Source organism: Lolium rigidum, chromosome 5, assembly GCF_022539505.1.
Source record: "Lolium rigidum isolate FL_2022 chromosome 5, APGP_CSIRO_Lrig_0.1, whole genome shotgun sequence".
Lineage (NCBI taxonomy): Eukaryota > Viridiplantae > Streptophyta > Magnoliopsida > Poales > Poaceae > Lolium > Lolium rigidum.
This window is the reverse complement of record NC_061512.1, coordinates 76,437,240-76,454,871: the sequence shown is the minus strand read 5'-3', so window position 1 is coordinate 76,454,871 and position 17,632 is coordinate 76,437,240. Positions and strand designations below refer to the sequence as shown.

Sequence of the window (17,632 nt, the reverse complement as noted above, 5' to 3'; positions counted from 1 at the left end):
CTTGGATGTATTAGGGAGAGTTTCCTCCTCTGTAGCATTGAGATGGTTGTCCATTGCCTCAAGTACAACTTCTGTGTCACGAAGTGTTGTCTTTGTCAGAGAATGGATCCAGGTTGGTTGGATTTCCCTCGGTTGAAGGATTGGAGCAGACCTCCGCTTGAGAGATTGCATGGGATCCGAATAGAATATATCCTCCTCTCAAGAACTTTTTAGAAGAGACGGCGTTAGGAGACGGAACATAGAAACCGAGACAGAAGGTTGCCGAAGTTATCACTACAGCAAATGGTAGATGGTTGAAGCAAGAAGATTGTTGCGCTTGAATGTTTTGTCTTTTGTCACTACAACAAATGGCTCTTAGAAGTGTCAGTTTAGTTGCTTGAAGCAAGGAGATGGTTGCACTTGTAAGTTCCTCGATAGTTGTTGTCTTTTAGTGATAACCTTGAAGCAGATAGAACTCAAGGAACATCAATTGAGTCTTGCCTTGAAGCAAGTGATTTTCTCCTTGAGTTCTTAATGTAGTGCTGCTCCAACGATGGTGTTGTGGGTATACTTCATGGGTGTACCATCGACAGTGCCTAGATCCGGCAAGCCCGGGTGGCCCATAGACGGTGATGTGGCATGTGGCCCATCGGGCGGCCCAGTTCCTGTTGATCCTGAAGGATGAAGTCCGGCCCAGAAGGAGGGAGCCGGATCCGACCGACCTTTGGAGGAACCCGGATCCATGGAGGCCCAGTAGGAACCCGGATCTGGGACGACGTATAGAGGGAGGCGGATCCTTGACGTACACGGCAAGGCATAGTACCGTAGTTAGGCAAACCTGTAATCCGGCTAGGACTCTCCATGTAAACCCTAGATCCGTGCGCCTTTATAAGCCGGATCCTGGGAGCCCTAGAGGCACAACCACAACTCATTGTAACAACGCGAAAGCGTCCAGATAATTCCGGACAAGCGACGGTAGGCCCTGTCATCGTGCGGGTGTTCCGAAGCTGGGTAAATCGCGTACCACCGTCCCGTGTGCACTCCGCCCTATGGCCCCTACTTCTTCTCCCCCTCGTGAGGACCCCTCCTCCGAGGTACCGTCGATCAGGGCAACGACGGCTGGCGCCCACCGTGGGGCCAGCGGCGTCTGGAGGCCGGAACCGGGAGGGTTCCGCCATGGGAAGCTACGACGACACCATCGCTGTGGGACGCGTCCTTTACGCCGGAAATGTGCCGATCGTCCCTCCGGATGAGTGCTGGATTCCGGCTAAGGCTGACCCCGTCAAGCTCTCCATCGTCCCAGTTGGCGGCATACACATCTTCATTGGGGAAACTGTCGATTCCGACGGAAACCCACTGGTAAGTAGCGCTAACGCGACCTCCGCAGAGCAGGACGCAGTCGCGAAGATCCGATCTGAGCCGCAGGAACTTCCCAAGGAAGATTCCGCCTTAGATCTGGAAAAATCAAAACCCACCCAATCCGCCCCTGAGCAGGAGATAAAGGTGGAAGACCAATGCAGATCCGCCTGGGTCTCCCAGGTTTTAGAAAAGCAAAGGTGTCACTTCGTGCACTTCTTGGCCCATACCGCCGGAACCGCCCTTCAAGAAGCCGGAGCTGGTCCTGAGCAGGTCGAGGCACCGGAAAACAACGTTGCTCCGGATCAGCAGGAGGCTGTCGGAGAAAGCGGAACTCCGGTTGAAGAGTCAATTTTGGGCAACCTAAGCCCAATTTCCGGGGATACCCCCTCCATGGACACTGAAGAGTTCGATCGCAAGGTAAAGGAATACGGATACGGTGATCAGCCCGAAGTTGAATCCGCCCAGCCTAAACAGGTTCTCCCAACCTTGGCGGCGCTGGATCAACGGGAGTCAGAGGATGACAACACCTACTCCGATCCACAGCCGTCCCGTGCAGGATCTCCGCTCTCACGAGAATGCCCGCGCAGGGAAATCTTGTCACCAGAAGAACTGGTTGAGCAAGCAGGCATGGATGCAATCGCACGTTCAGATATCCTAAACAAACCAATCACCCCCGAAGACGCAGCAAATGCAGAGGCTCTAGAAGCCAAAAGACTAGAGATGCTGGAAACAGCCCAGAAGTTCGCCAGAACCGCAGCGGCAATGCTGGACGAGAGGAAAGAAGCCGCGCACTTCGTGGAAAATTTCCACTAGTGAGAGCTTGAGGTTGACGAACAACTGGTCAAAGTCAAGGAGCTGCAGCAGCATTGGAAAGACAAGGTCACCGAGCTTCAGCAGGAGGCCGATAAAATCAGGCGGGATGCTATACCTCCCCGCAAGATCACCTCCGCGACCCCACTGAGCATCAGCCGCTCGCAACTCCAAAGGATAACATGAAGAAGGCTGCGGAGATTTTGAAGAAAAAGACCGAGGAGATTGACATCGAATACGTCCGTACGCTCGTTGCCTCAGCAATGAAGCAGCAGAGCAAGACAGACACTTCACGCAGGCTGGAATCCAACCCAGAGCATTGCGTCTCTACTGCGCAGAAGGACGCCTACGACAATCGCCATCGCGATGACGAATCACGAACCGGATCCTCGGAACGCAGAAGGAAAACCAGAGAACACCCAAATCCAATCCCTGTACTATCAAAGACACCTCCGTCAGATCCAAGAAAGGGAAAGGATGCGATGTACACTGGTAGAAACAAGTACCGGAATCCCTCACCTCCACCCAACGGATACCCGCGTCCTGCACCTCCTCGCCGCCGCAGTCCAGTCGGAAACACCAGGCCTCATGGTCCAGGTGGAATCAACATCCGCGACAACGTGCCGCCTCCGAGAAACAGAGAGCGTACGCCGGAACCCCGCCGAAGCCGGAACAACGATCGAGAACCCGAGCCGAGGAGGAGTCGTAACGAGGAGCGCGACCCAGAGCCTCGCAGAAGCCGGAACGACGAAGGCAACCAAAACCATGGTGAAGGTAGCCATCGAAGCCGGAGTCAGCACCGCGAAGGACGGGGAGATTCGGATGGCGGAAGCAAGAGGTCATACCGGCCCCCTCACAGGTCTCCCTCACCACCACCTAGCGGTGGAGGCGGAGGTGGAGGCGGAGGCGGCGGCCGGAGATCTCGCTCTCGCTCAAACTCCCCCCGCCACGGCTCGCGTGACGCGCGGGAACGCCTCAATGAGTACAAAACGGATTACATTGGCCCAAAGTGCTTTGGCAGGATGATTCGAGAGGAACCAAAGCCAAGGATGAACCTCAAGCTACCCGGAAACCTGAAGAATTATGATGGCACGGAAAGGCCGGATACCTGGATCGAGGATTACTATAATGCAGTAACCTTCGCCGGAGGAACCCCTAATATCGCCTGCCGCATGCTTCAGCTGTACCTTGTAGGTCCAGCCCGGATCTGGCTCAGTGAACTCTAGAAGAACTCCATCTTTTGTTGGTTTGACCTGAAGAACGCTTTCGAGAAACACTTCAGGGGCACCTACAAGAGGCCTGCCACAACAAGCGACCTACATGCATGTATCCAGAAGAAGGGTGAAACATCAAGGAGTTTCCTCACCCGATGGTTGGCATGCAGAAACGAGTGCGAGAACGTCGATAATCGCACAGCAATGCACGCCTTCATTGGTGGCTTGCAGCGAGGAGGACTGCTGCGGCACAAGCTAACCTACTTGGTCAATGCAAACAAGCTGACGTTGGATGACATGATCACCATCGCCAGCGATCATATTGCCGCCGATGACGACGCAGGCGGAGATCTAGCAGCTACAACGAATTCCCCTGCATCGAGCAAAAGAAGAACCGAGACAACGGTAACACCAGCGGCACTAAGCGGAAAAACCCACCTGATGACCAGAAGAGTGGCGGATCCGATATGGTCGCCATGGCTTTTCAGCGCGGAGGTCAAGGAGGCGGAAGAGGCCGCGGCCGCGGAGGCGGAGCCGGCAGGGGCCAGCAGCGCGGCGACGAGGTCACCGCTGCCGGAACCCGCGCCCCCCAATCATATGAGGAATACAGAGACATGCCTTGCCTAGCCCACCTGGACCCGGCTACAGGGAAGTCCACTCATACAAACCGTAACTGCAAATGGGTCAACGATCTCAAAGCTGACCCGGAAGCAGGATACAAGCAAGCCCGGAAGCACCGCCCACGCGGCAAAGGAGGCAAGGGCAAGAACAAGGACAAAGAGGAAGACAGTTCAGATGCAATGGATGAGGATGACGCTTCGCCGGACCTCAAGGACGGATCCGCAGCTAAATCCAACCCCTTTGGCAAAAAGAGTGTGGGCGCGTACCACACCTTCCTCGGAACCCCAACAGTCCGCGCAAGCAAGTCAGCTCTCCGGATCTTGAACGCCACAGTTCCGGCTGTGCCGCAGTATGTCAGGTGGTCGGAAGTCCCGTGCACATTTGATCGGCAGGATCACCCTACTATTGTGCCAAAAGAATGCTACGCTTTGGTTGTAAGTCCCCGCATTGACGGGTATGACTTCTCCAAGTGCCTCATGGATGGCGGCGCCAGCTTGAACATCATGTACCTGGAGACTCTGGAGCGGATGAACCTTACCAAGGAACAGCTTAAGCATAGCACCACTGAATTTCATGGGGTTGTTCCGGGTAAAAAGGCAAATTCCCTTGGCAGCATTAGACTTCCCGTGGCCTTCGGCGATATTAACAATTTTCGCAAAGAGATGATCACATTTGAGGTCGTGCCCTTCAAGAGCTCCTACCACGTCATCTTCGGCAGGCCCACCTACCACAAGTTCCATGCAAGAGCGTGCTACATCTACAACAAGCTCAAGATTCCGGGTCCAAAAGGTATGATTACCGTATCCGGAGACTACAAGAAGGCTCATGAATGCGAGTTAGGCGAAGCCGCCTTCGTAGAGTCCGTGATATCCGGAGAGGAGCCGCAAGGCTACGAGGCCGCGGTGGATCCGACCGAGATGCGAGACCACCAAGAAGCAGATCTCCGAACAGAAAAACTCCTTCAAGGCCGCGATAGAGACCAAGAAAGCCAACTTCAAGGAAGGGGACGCTACCAAGCAGGTCTCGGTCGGAGCCAACATGGACCCCAAATAGGAAGACGCGCTCATCGAGTTCCTCCGCGCTAACATGGATATCTTCGCATGGCAACCTTCTGACATGTCCGGAGTACCTAGGGAACTCGCCGAGCACTACCTTAACATAAACCCGGGGGCTAAACCGGTGAAGCAAGCTATGCGACGCTTTGGAGATAAGAAGTGTCGCGCCATAGGAATGGAATTAGCAAAGTTATTAGAGGCAGGTTTTGTAATAGAAGTAATCCATAGTGATTGGGTCGCAAATCCCGTCCTTGTACCCAAAAAGAATTCTGAAATACTAAGAGTGTGCATCGATTACTCCGGCTTGAATAAGCATTGTCCGAAGGATCCGTTTCCCCTGCCGCGCATTGACCAAGTAATTGATTCGACGGCAGGGGCGGAACTTCTGTGTTTTCTTGACGCATATTCCGGGTATCATCAGATCCGGATGAAGAAGTCCGACCAAAAGGCGACCTCGTTCATCACCCCATTTGGCACTTACTGCTATGTTACTATGCCCTTTGGATTGAAAAATACAGGTGCCACCTACCAACGTACGATGCAGCGGTGCTTGAAGGACCAAATTGGCCGGAACGTACACGCCTACGTCGACGACATCGCGGTCATGACCCGGAAAGGATCCGACTTGATCAGCGGCCTTGCAGAAACCTTTGAGAATCTCCGACGGTACAAGATGATGTTAAATCCGCTGAAGTGCGTCTTTGGCGTTCCAGCCGGAAAACTCCTTGGCTTCATCATCTCTAATAGGGGCATCGAAGTTAACCCGGAGAAAATCAAGGCAATCTTGTGCATCAAAAGACCAACTTGTCTCAAAGATGTGCAGCGACTAACTGGTTGTGTTGCAGCAATCAGCAGGTTTGTTAGCCGTCTTGGCGAGAAGGCACTACCCCTGTACAAGCTATTGAAGAAGACAGACAAATTTGTGCGGGACGAGGCAGCAGATGCGAGCGCTTCAAGGGTTGAAGGAAATACTCACCTCCCCACCCATCCTAGCAGCACCGGGAGAGTCGAGCCTATGCTCCTTTGCCCGGAAGCCACCAACGGAGTCATCAGCCTCGTCATCGTGGTGGAGCGACAGGAAGAAGGACACGAGTATGGAGTCCAAAGACCAGATCTACTACATCGGCGAAGTGTCGACGGAATCCAAACAAAGATACCCTCACTTTCAAAAGCTAGCCTACGGAGTTCCTGGGTAGCGGGAAGGCCGAGACACTACTTCCGGGAGCATCCGAGTACATGATCGTGAGCAAAGCTCCGCTGTCAACGATTCTGAATAACGCTGACGCAAAAGGACGCACAGCAAAATGGGGCATTGAACTATCTGCCTTTGACATCAACTACAAAGCCAGGACAGCGGTCAAATCCCAAGTCTTGGCGGATTTTGTTGCAGATTGGACAGAAGCTCCGGATAAAAATCTGGAGCCGAAACCAGAGACATAGGTTATGCACTTCGATGGATCCAAGCAGCATCAAGGCTCAGGAGCTGGAATCACCCTGAAGTCCCCTACCGGAGAAGAAGCTGCGATACGTTACGCGGATCCATCGAAGCTACAAATAATATGGCGGAATACGAGGCTTTACTACATGGACTGCGCATCGCTAAGGAGATAAGGATCAAGCACATCATTTGCTGCGGCGATTCCGACTTGGTGGCACAGCAGGTAGCCGGAACCTGGAACGCCAGAAACTCCGTCATGGCGGCTTACAGAGATGAAGTTGACGAGATCGCCAAGTGCTTCCTCGGATACGAAGTCAAGTACGCCAGGAGAGACGATAACGCAGCGGAAGACATGCTATCCAAGCTCGGATCCGGCAGAAAACCAATTCCGCCTGGTATCTTCCTGGAGCATCTACGGATACCCTCGGTGAAGGGCGCTAACCCGGAAAACCCAGATGTGGCAGTATCTCCGGCTAGGGAAGTGATGGTTATCACTCCGGCCTGGACGCAACCTTTCCTGGACTACCTCATCGATCAGAAGTTGCCTGAGGACAAGGTCCTCGCACGACAGATCATCAGACGAGCACGATCCTACACAATAGTTAACGGACAGCTCTATAAACGAAGTGCAACAGGGGTATTTCTCAAATGCGTCTCTAATCAAGACGGTATTGAGATACTCAGAGAGATCCATGCTGGGGATTGCGGGCATCACGCCGCTCCCAGATCACTCGTTGCAAAAGCTTTTCGGCTTGGATTTTACTGGCTCACAGCTAAAGAAGATGCTGATAAATTGGTAAAAACCTGCCGAGGTTGCCAGTATTACGCTACTCAACCAAACGCTCCAGCCCAAGAGCTGAAGACCATCCCTATCACCTGGCCATTTGCGGTCTGGGGGCTCGATATGGTTGGTAAACTAAGAAAATCATCTCCTGGCGGTTTTGAGTACCTCCTGGTCGCTGTTGACAAGTTCAGTAAGTGGATCGAGGCAAAGCCAGTGAGAAAAGCCAACGGTGCTACGGCACTAAATTCGTCTGCAGCCTCGTGATGAGATTCGGCATCCCACACAGCATAATCACAGACAATGGCACAAACTTCGCACAGGGAGAATTAAAGGATTACTGTGAGGAAGTTGGAATAAGGCTAGACCTTGCTTCTGTGGCTCATCCGCAGTCCAATGGACAGGTCGAAAGAGCCAATGGTCTCATATTATCAGGAATTAAACCACGCCTTGAAGAACCGCTGCGACGAGCAGCCGGAGCTCGGGCTGATGAGCTGGATTCTGTCCTGTGGAGTTTACGAACTACCCCTAACAGGTCAACAGGATTCACTCCCTTCTTCCTGGTATACGGATCTGAAGCTGTGCTCCCCTCCGACATCATCCACGATTCACCGCGAGTCTCCGCCTACAATGAAGAAACTGCTGACGAGGCTAGACAGCTATCGGTGGACCTGATCGAAGCAGCTCGGAACTTAGCAGACCAACGTTCCACCATTTACCAGCAGAAGCTCCGACGCTACCATAGTCGTCGAGTTCGGAATCGCTCGTTCATGGCCGGAGATCTGGTCCTCCGCCTTCGCCAGGTGAAAGATCATAAGTTGCAATCTCCGTGGGAAGGACCCTTTGTCGTTAGCAAAGTACTTCACAATGGATCGTACTACCTTGTCGATTTCCGGGAGTTAAAGGATAGACCTGCTAACTGGTACCGGAAACGCAAGCGAGAGGATCCGGATGACATCTACGACGAAACAGATCGCCCTTGGAACATTGCACAGCTACGTCCTTTCCACACTTAGCACAATTTTCCGAGTTACATACTTTGTAGTAGTTATACATGATCAATGAAATAAAGCTTCTGGTTCACTCTTTGAGTCTTTTACCTCCTTTACTTGTTCATTTTTAGATCGTGTATGTTTTCCGACTAAAACCGCAGAGCTGAATATTTCCGCCTAGGCGTGTATGAAAGTTGTGATTTTTCAAAAATTGTCCTTTAGGACGTAAGCTTAAGTTTTCTGATGGAAATTTTTTCTGTTGCGAATTCGTGGATTCCTAGTAGCGATTTCCGGCACCTTGGCTGGGGGCTTGTTTCCGCGGTTATTGACGGATTGCCATTGGGCTTCGTCGCCGCTGGCGAGCGTTTCCGGCTAAAGGTCTTCCGGCTCGCGGAAGGTCAAACGAGTGAGCCGGAAAACATAGAAATCAGCACTTGCTTTCCAATAAAACAAAACATACAGATAATATTAAAGGATTGCATGATAAGTTGTTTCCGCACATGCATAGCTGTTTCGTCCCTAACTACTTAAGAATATAATTTATATTACAAACCCACTCCGGGGCCAAAATGATGCAACATTGTTTCATTGTTTCACAGGAACTTCACTCGGAAGACTGCTCTTCCTCAGATTCCACATAGGCAGAGCCATCACCGTCGCCGTCACCGGAGCCCGCATCGGAGTCTTCGTCAGAGCCTTCCTCAGATAGCTCAACGCTCGACCCGGAGCCCTCTGCATAGTATTCCGCCTCGCCTTCCTCCTCATTTTCCGCGTCGGAGAAACCCTTGGGCAAATCGTACTTGTGGTACCAGAACGAGTGGTTAACTCGCCTGACAAACAGCCGATCATACCCTTTGGTCTCCGCCAGAAAAGAGCGCATGTCGGCATCCTTGGGAGTGTCGCGCGCGATATCCGCGAAGTTCAGAGAAGGGACGTGCGCCTTGCAGGTGGCCAGGACAAGGAGGCGACTCCGCGAGCGGAAGATTCCTGCCAGTCCTTGATAAACTCCGGCACTTGCTTCATCAGTTTTGACATAGTGTCAATCACTGTGGTCTTGGCCTTCTTCAAGGACAGGGCCTTGGCAATTCCGCGACACGCTGCGAACAGCTCATCGATGGAGCTCCGCGCTTCATCATATGCCTCCGTTATTTTCAGGGCTGACTCCTTGGTCCACTCGAAGCCAAGGCTTGCTGGAGAGACTAAGGATCAGTTCCCTCGCGGATAAAGCAATACATGATGAAGTCGGAATTACAACATAAAAAGATGCTTACGGAAGATCATCTTGTCAATAGCCTCCGCCTCCGCTTCCTGAACATTGTTTTTGGCCACTAAGGAAGTTACCCTTTGTTGGCTTTTCTTCAGTTTGTTCGTCAGTTCCGCCACGTCGCGGGCGTGCTTCTCGGAGAGCTCCTTCCTCGCCAAATTTTCCTTCTCGGAGGAATCCTTGATAAAGGTCTTGAGGGATTCGTTCTCCGCCTCGAGCACTTTGACCTTGGCGGACAGCTCATCGAAGGCGGAGTGCTTGGCAGTTTCTTCTGTAGGCGGAAAAGTGACAACATGTTATGCATCATGAAAAATCATAGCAATATACAAATTCAACTCGGAGTTCATACCCTGAAGGCGGGTCTCCAAGCGCTTAATAGCCTTCTAGCTATTTTCCGCGTTCTGACGCAGCCCCTCAATCTCCGTTATTTGCTCTAGCACGTGGGTGCGCAGATCTTCGTGCAGCTTCCGCGTGTTCTGAGAAGCAGACAAGAGTTAGTCGGATATTCAAAATTCTGGGGGCTGACGAGGAGTTCAAAGTCTTGAGGAATAAAATTTTAAATTTCCGCCTAAGGTACATATTGAAAAAAGCATCGGCTAATACATGTTACACGGAAAAAATGTCTAACCCAATGCTTGGGGGCTAGTGTTACCTGGCGCACCTCCTTATGCTTAGCAAAGAAGACCTTGAGATCGCTCTCAAGGTCGGAGAGCTCCTTCATTTCTGTATCTGCAGGCCCCCACACCTTCTCCATCATGTCGGAGACTTTTGCGTGGCGCTGTGCGAGGGTAAGCTTTTGCAGAGATGAAGTAGGTTGAGGGTCAGTTTGGAGCGTGCTGGTGGCATGAATCAGTTGCACCTTGTGCTCGTATTGCTCTGGCGTAGGCTCGGCGGAGGTAGCAGTGGGCTTCTCAGGCGGAGGTGCAGATGAGGATGCGCCCTTCCCGGAGTCACCATGTCCAGTTAGGTCTTCAGGAAGGTCATCGATGTTGATGACGTCCTTGGGATCCGGCTTGGTGGCAGAGGAGGCCTTGGGCGGAACCTCGACCTCCGGCGTAACTGGGACGGAAGCCGGAGATGGCTTGACCTTCTTCTTGGGGGCTCTTGGGGCCTTGGGGGGCTGGCTTCCGGAACTTCTGTAAAAGAAAAAAGCATAATAGTTAAGTAAGTACTTGCTCGTGATAACAGAAGATTTTGGAATTCGGAAATCGAGCACTTACCCGGAAGGCTTAAAAAACTGATGGATGTCGGGTTGGGCTTTGTTGCTGGTGTCGATGAGTTTGAGGCGCTTCTTCTCCGCCTCTGCCTTCCGAGTAGCCGCAGTGCTAGGCACTTCGCGGGCGCGTTTGGCTGCAGGGCTGGAGGGAGCAGCCATCTTCCTCTTGGAGGGGCGTGGACCTTCGGGAGCTCCGCCTCCGACGCGGCCTCCGGATCGGTGTTACCCGTAGATGGGACCCGGAGGAGAGTTCCGAGTTCACCTTCCTCGAGGGCCTCGAGCTAAGATACAGAACCAACACTTAGACAAAGTTTTGAGTACAAAGGAAACAATGGTCAAGTCAAGATAACGTACCGCGGTCCCGGAACCGTTGGTGTGAATGTCTTTGTTACACACGTGAACATGAAGTTCACGCGGAATCTTAATGAGGAGCCGGATCCTCTTGTCGATGGCGTCGGCGGAGAGATTATCCTTCGTGGCGCGCATCGGATCGTCGCGCCCTGTGTAGTGGAACATCAAGTGGTCCCGATGCAGAAGTGGCTGGATCCGCTTGGTGAACCAAGACAGGGTGAGGTCCTTCCCCGTCAGGCCCTCCTCCGTGAGCTTGCAGATCCGCCTAACAGCGCGGGTCAGCGGAGGCGACTCAGAAAGGTGGGGGCACTGCATCCATGGCGGAGTCTCGTTGGCAGGGCTGTTCTTGAACGGCGGCAACTTCTTTTCGCCCGTCGGGTCGGAGACGTCCTTCAAATAGAAGAAGCCTCCGGACCAGTACCGCGTGGATTCGTGACGGTCGGTATGGGGGTAGACGCGGCCGGGGCGGAGCATGAAGGTGATGGACCCGCAGGTTGCCAACTCGGAGGTCTGGTGGATCTTCTCCTTCTTGACGGAGAAATAGTATTGGAATAGGGGAAGTTCGGGAATTACCCGGAGATGACCCTCGCAGAGAGTGACGTGGTTGCTGATCGCCAAGACGCTGTTTGGCGATATGTTGTGGGGCTGAAGCCCATATTCGTTCATGATTTCTGAGAAGAAATCTGATGGCGGAAAGGAGAAGCCTCGCTCCACTAGCGCCTTAGTCACCACCATCTCGCCATCCTGAGGGGCTGGAGCTAGAGAACCCGGAACTGTTCGCCAGCTTCCGGGACGCAGGAAACCTTCCGCCTCGAGGTTCTGCAGCTCCATTTCAGTGGTGGTGCAGGGCCACCATTTCCCTTTGGCTTCGGAGTCTCGCTGACGAGCCTTGGATTTTTTGGCTGCGTTTTCTTCCTTCTGCCCCGCCTGTTCCGCCCCGGAGGCTTTCTCCGGGTTTGCAGAAGTTCCTTCTGCGTCCTTACCGGAGTCCTTGGTGGAATCCAGTTGGACTGGAACGAAAGGAGGGGCGCGGAGGCGAGAGGGGTTGCCATGATTGGCTCGGAGGTTGGAGGCGGAGTCGCAGAAGACATCTGAAGAACAAGCAGTGGCGGAAAACGTAACATTAGTCGGATCCACATCGTCTTCCTAAGTATCATCTCCTCCAACTACGGCGAAAGACTGAAGCTCGAGAACTTACCGTGAGGATTTTGCGCGGTTGCTCGCTGAAGTTAAGAACACGATGAACTGTGCGGTGGCGCAACAGCTCCGGCGAAATTCCGGCGGGTTTTCCGGCAGACTCCGGCACGGCGAAAGAGGAGCTCGAGGGCGGCGCTTCGCAGAGAGGTAGAAAGGGGGGTGAATGAGGGTTTAGGGGTTGACGGTGGATATTTATAGGCCGAGGGGAGGAGATTCGTGCTCCGCATCCTGTGGTCGGAACTCAAGCGTCGCACCGTTGGATGCGTGACACGTGTCAAAACCCTAAACGGTAAAAATGGCTAAGGATAAGTTACCGCTCAAATCGCGCGAAAATGGCGCCAGAATTGGCGGAACCGTTTGAGTCTTTTGAGATTCCGGGTAAGCAACGCGAAGATAAGCAGTTCTCGTTCGCAAGCAGGGGAGTAACCCGGAGACATGTTTTGAACTGTCGATGGATGAAGTCCCGCAGGATGAGAAGATTTTCCGACTAAAGGTTGGGAAAGAAGAAAATGTGAAGTTGGAGTTCTTCAAGTTTCTCCGCATTACCAACATTGCCGGAGACCACAAGGCGCTAGCAAGGCGGAAACAGGAGGTGAAACTCGGAGAACTCTGGGGGCTACTGTTGTGGGTATACTTCATGGGTGTACCATCGACAGTGCCTAGATCCGGCAAGCCCGGGTGGCCCATAGAAGGTGATGTGACATGTGGCCCATCGGGCGGCCCAGTTGCTGTTGATCCTGAAGGATGAAGTCCGGCCCAGAAGAAGGGAGCCGGATCCGACCGACCTTTGGAGGAACCCGGATCCATGGAGGCCCAGTAGGAACCCGGATCTGGGACGACGTATAGAGGGAGGCGGATCTTTGACGTACACGGCAAGGCATAGTACCGTAGTTAGGCAAACCTGTAATCCGGCTAGGACTCTCCATGTAAACCCTAGATCCGTGCGCCTTTATAAGCCGGATCCCGGGAGCCCTAGAGGCACAACCACAACTCATTGTAACAACGCGAAAGCGCCCAGATAATTCCAGACAAGCAGCAGTATGCCCTGTCATCGTGTAGGTGTTCCGAAGCTGGGTAAATCGCATACCACCGTCCCGTGTGCACTCCGCCCTATGGCCCCTACTTCTTCTCCCCCTCGTGAGAATCCCTCCTCCGAGGTACCGTCGATTAGGCAACGACAGATGGCCTTACAAGGTTCTCACGCACACATGATATGTTGATGTAGATTGGCGTATGCTTCGAGTTCCTTTTTGTGTTGTTGTTGAATGTCTCAGTAGTATTTCACTCTAAACTTTATTTACATATACGCATACATCATTAGTTCCAACAATCAATTATAATGCATAAGATTGCCCGGTACCAGCAGCTCTTAATCCCCTCATAATACAAGTTACACCACACCCATTTAATAATCGAATAACCTCCTAATAGGAGGTTTCTATATACTCTTCCACTAAAGTACACAGTTTCTCCACGCCTGATCCCTCCATCACCAATTCGATAAATGGATTCCGGCAGGAGCTGTAGCTGTACTGCTGCAGCCTGCAGCATGCCATTGCTATGCCGTCGGTCACCAGCACTTGTCGGCGTCCCTCCACCTGAGGTACTCGACGCCGCCCAGGTAGTGCGCGTACGCGCCTGCGATGACGAAGAGGTGGAACAGCTGGTGGCTGTGCCCGACAAGGTCGAACCGCCCGGGGAACCACCGCTCCGGCACGCGCAATGCGTACACCGCGGCGCCGAGCCCGTAGAGCACGCCCATGAGCGCCTCGAACCCCGCCGTCACGACGGCCTCCTGGCGGCCGCCGTAGAGCAGGAGCTTGTGCGCCACGGGGACGAACCCGGACACGCCCATCAAGGAGAAGAGCGCGGCGCGGAGCGGCCGCAGCTCTGGCGCCTGGAACGCCGGCACCAACGACGCCGTGACCGCCGAGGCGCCGAATGCGGTGATGAAGCCCATGTAGAGCCGCTGGAGCCCCGGGTGGCACAGGAAGGAGTAGTAGACAACCGGGTAGAAAGAGGTGACGATCAGGGCGGCGATGCCGGCGTAGTCCAGCCTGAGCGTCACGTACGCCGTCCGCTCCGAGTGGCACAGCACAAGGTGGCACGCGCTGCTCGTCAGCAGGCACACCATTGCGCCGCACAGGTACGCGAACAGCGGCCACCGTGTGATCGGATCGGCAGAGGCGGCGTCCGCAGCCCGTGGCGCCCGGCCGGCGTCTTCCTGCATTTGCAGTTCATGCAGGATTTTAGTACAGTAGTACACTCATTTTGTGGTTCGGACTGAAGCTTAATTTGTCGGACGTAGCACAGTTGCTAGGATGGACTTCTTTCTGTGTTCTGAAATAAACTGAATATTCAGGAGAGATCTAAGAGGTAGCTGTGTAACTAGTGAAAGTACAGTTATGCTCTGAATCAAACGGTACCGTATTGAGTAATGTAATTCGGCGAAAATAGGTGTTCGGTTTTTTGGCTTGGCCTTTTGGCCAAGTATGGAAATGTAAAACTCTAAAACTTCTTCTTTATCAATGAAAATGGAAGTCTTTTGACTTTTTCAAAAAAAAAGGGTACCCTATTCTACTTGATCTTGATTTCTGGTTACAAAGTTGGTGAGCTACAGTGCAAGGATTCAAATGTGCAATGGATTTCTGGTCCAGGACATGCCCAGACCAAGGACATCTAGTTACATCGGGTTATGTATGGATCCCTGAAACATGGATCTGGAGATATGGAACTTCGGTCCTACATGCCGTGTTCTCAGACATCCGCTTGGTCTTCAAAATGCAAGTTGATCTACAATTTGTACAGATCAGCCCTCCATGGTATTTTACTAGGCACCCACATAGTTATGAAGTATTTTGTCTGTTACCTTGTCTTCATTTCCTTCTTGCGGCTTTGTGTACTCTAGTTGTGTAGATACAGCGCATGAGCTCTTTGCTTGTATCTCTTTAATGCGATCTTTTGAGTTTAATAAAAACGACCTTTATCGAAATGAACTTTCAGGTAAAAAGACGTGACAAGTCCTTTTTTGATATCTTTGCATAAGATGATCTCTTTCGGATAGAAGGGCGGCGTTCGAGCGGCGGAGCCGGTGGAGAGGAGCGGCGGCTGGTGCGCAGGATGAAATCAAGTGTGCGAACGTGAGAGAAGAGAAGCAATGCGGAGGGTAGAGAGTGACGCACGCGGACGAGCAATCGATCGAGGTAGCCCCGGTGGAAGTGTTTTCCATCTCAAAAGCCAAAACAGATGCAATTCATTTTTAGATAAAAATATATAAATCCCAGGGGCTGCTAGCTAGTGTATACATGCGGATCTGCAAGTACAGCTAGTTTATTGGATTGGTTGACCAAAACCAGCTAATCAAGGCTCGCAGCACCAAATAGGTGGTTGTCCATCACATTCATGGGAAAGTAGAGCGCCGCACTACTTCTATTCTCTGATTGCGTTGCTCATAATCATTTTGAGTTTTGATGTAAGCAAGTTATCTTAGATATAAAAAATTCATTACCTACTATATGTACATTAAACTATATGTGCATTGTACAAATGAATCTGGCAATACAATTTTGTGTTGATTGTTATTTGGGATAGCTAACAGGCTGGTTGTCGGTGATACTTTGTTTATTGATGTTTAAACCTGAAATGGTTGACAATACATATAGATAACTTGGTTCAGCCAGCTTTGCAAGCACGCACACACTGTCACTAGTCAATCAATCAGTTGGCAAGAACCATAAGTATGGAAGGTGGCTTTGCGAAACATTATGGTTGGCACAACACGAATAGACCATGTACCAGAAGTAAATCAACCTATCAAAGTAGTACCATCTGTACTAGTACGTGTGCCCTACTCTGAAGAAAAGTACTCCAACAAACATGCCCTGCATGCATCACGCTCAAGAACCCTAGCTTAGCTAGCACAGGAAAGCAAAAGAAGCATCAATGCAATGCAATGCAGATGCAGATGCCCTGCCACACCACCGCCCCATTAAGAACTTGCCAACAACCTAAGAAAAAAACCAATAGGGATTCAGCCTACCTAACCTTCAACGAGGTGACAGGTCCTCCCAATTAGCCAGAGCACATGAACACATGACAAAGGCACTCAGCTAAATCAATAAAAAAACACAGAGTAAGTAGTAGAATCAGTGGTACCTGGATCAAGGCAACGTGATGGTGAGAGGGCGAGGAGGATGTGTTGGGTGGACAGCTGGTTGGGATCTTCTCCTCGTTTTCAGACAAATCTGTAGCAGCTGGAGGCAGGAGGAGGCACGCAGCAGCTGCCTCATGTTTCAGCACCCCCGTCATGTTGGCCATCGACATCAGATCTCCCCAGTAGCTCCTCGCCGACGAAGCATCTTCAAATGTGCCGCTAATGCCGTCACTTGGGATCACCATTGCCGTGAGGACCGTCAGGCACAAGAACAGCAGGAATCCTACCAAATGTCTGTGCAGAAACAGAGTTCAGATAATTTGGCGGCCTGGAGATCATCTTCCTCGATGATGCGCGCGTGAGCGATGTATACGTGGGTTGAGGGACTTACGACCAGACGTTGAGGGTCTCGTTGTGGATGGAGAAGATGCTGAGGATAGTCTCCCGCATTGGCCACTCGCAGCGGTAGTAGCCGTGGATGAACTCGTTGTCCTTGAGCCACTCCGGCAGCGACTCGTAGCCGATCAGCTCGCACTTCGGCTTCTTCTGCTGCTTCTTCTTCTTCCTGTCGCCGGAGCCTTTGCAGGCAGCGCAGGAAGAGGCCATTGTTTGTCCCTCCGAGCTGCTCGTCACCCTTCTCTCCTCCTTGCTTTGCTCTTCTTGGATGTGCCACCCACGAAAAACTCGTTCAGGTACAGGTTTGACTTGTGCAGCTCCACAGGACAATATGCATAGCAACAGAAGCAAAGTATGTCGCCGACGGTGGTTGCTTGTTCAAAGGTAGAGAGAGAGAAAAGAGGTTTTGTGTGTGGGTGTGCGTGTAGAAGCAGAGCACTCTATATACGCACAAGGCTTCTCTCTGAATCGATCTATCCCTCATGTGATTGGTGGCACGTTGCTCTATAGAGCCAAAGAAGAAGTGCAAGCAATTAGGATCGCAGAGGCCATGTACTGATTCTTATAATATTCCAAGTCGATCCCTCCACATAGATGCCAAGATTCCGATGTCTCGTGGCATATTAGTTGTGGTCCATATGTGGATTAATCTAAGGAATCGACACTGCAGTACCACTCATCGCAGGCGCCTCAAAACAGTTAATAAAAACGCGGCCTAAATATAATAAATAAATAAATATTGTTCTGTTAGTTCAGTTTGATATTTGGAACACATGAAGTAGACGGGAAATCAATCAAGACAAATG

The 17,632-nt window shown here is 52.0% G+C and overlaps 1 protein-coding gene across 1 annotated transcript; it reads right to left on the bottom strand.

Annotated features, from left to right (window-relative positions):
• Positions 1 to 13,847: 13,847 nt before the first annotated feature.
• On the bottom strand, positions 13,848 to 17,217 carry LOC124651049 (heptahelical transmembrane protein 4-like). The gene is made up of 3 exons (XM_047190197.1): positions 16,822 to 17,217; positions 16,433 to 16,724; positions 13,848 to 14,501 (listed from the first exon to the last, which is right to left on the bottom strand). Exons 1-3 carry the CDS (start codon positions 17,034 to 17,036, stop codon positions 13,848 to 13,850), a joined length of 1,161 nt encoding a protein of 386 aa, XP_047046153.1. The 5' UTR covers positions 17,037 to 17,217.
• Between the last annotated feature and the right edge of the window lie 415 nt (positions 17,218 to 17,632).

Coding starts and splice junctions, on each gene's coding strand:
- LOC124651049 (XM_047190197.1), bottom strand. CDS start 17,036: ATGGCCTCTTCCTGCGCTGCCTGCAAAGGCTCCGGCGACAGGAAGAAG. Junction 16,725..16,821: donor GAGACCCTCAACGTCTGGTC/GTAAGTCCCTCA, acceptor GTTTCTGCACAG/ACATTTGGTAGGATTCCTGC. Junction 14,502..16,432: donor ATCACGTTGCCTTGATCCAG/GTACCACTGATT, acceptor CTGCAAATGCAG/GAAGACGCCGGCCGGGCGCC.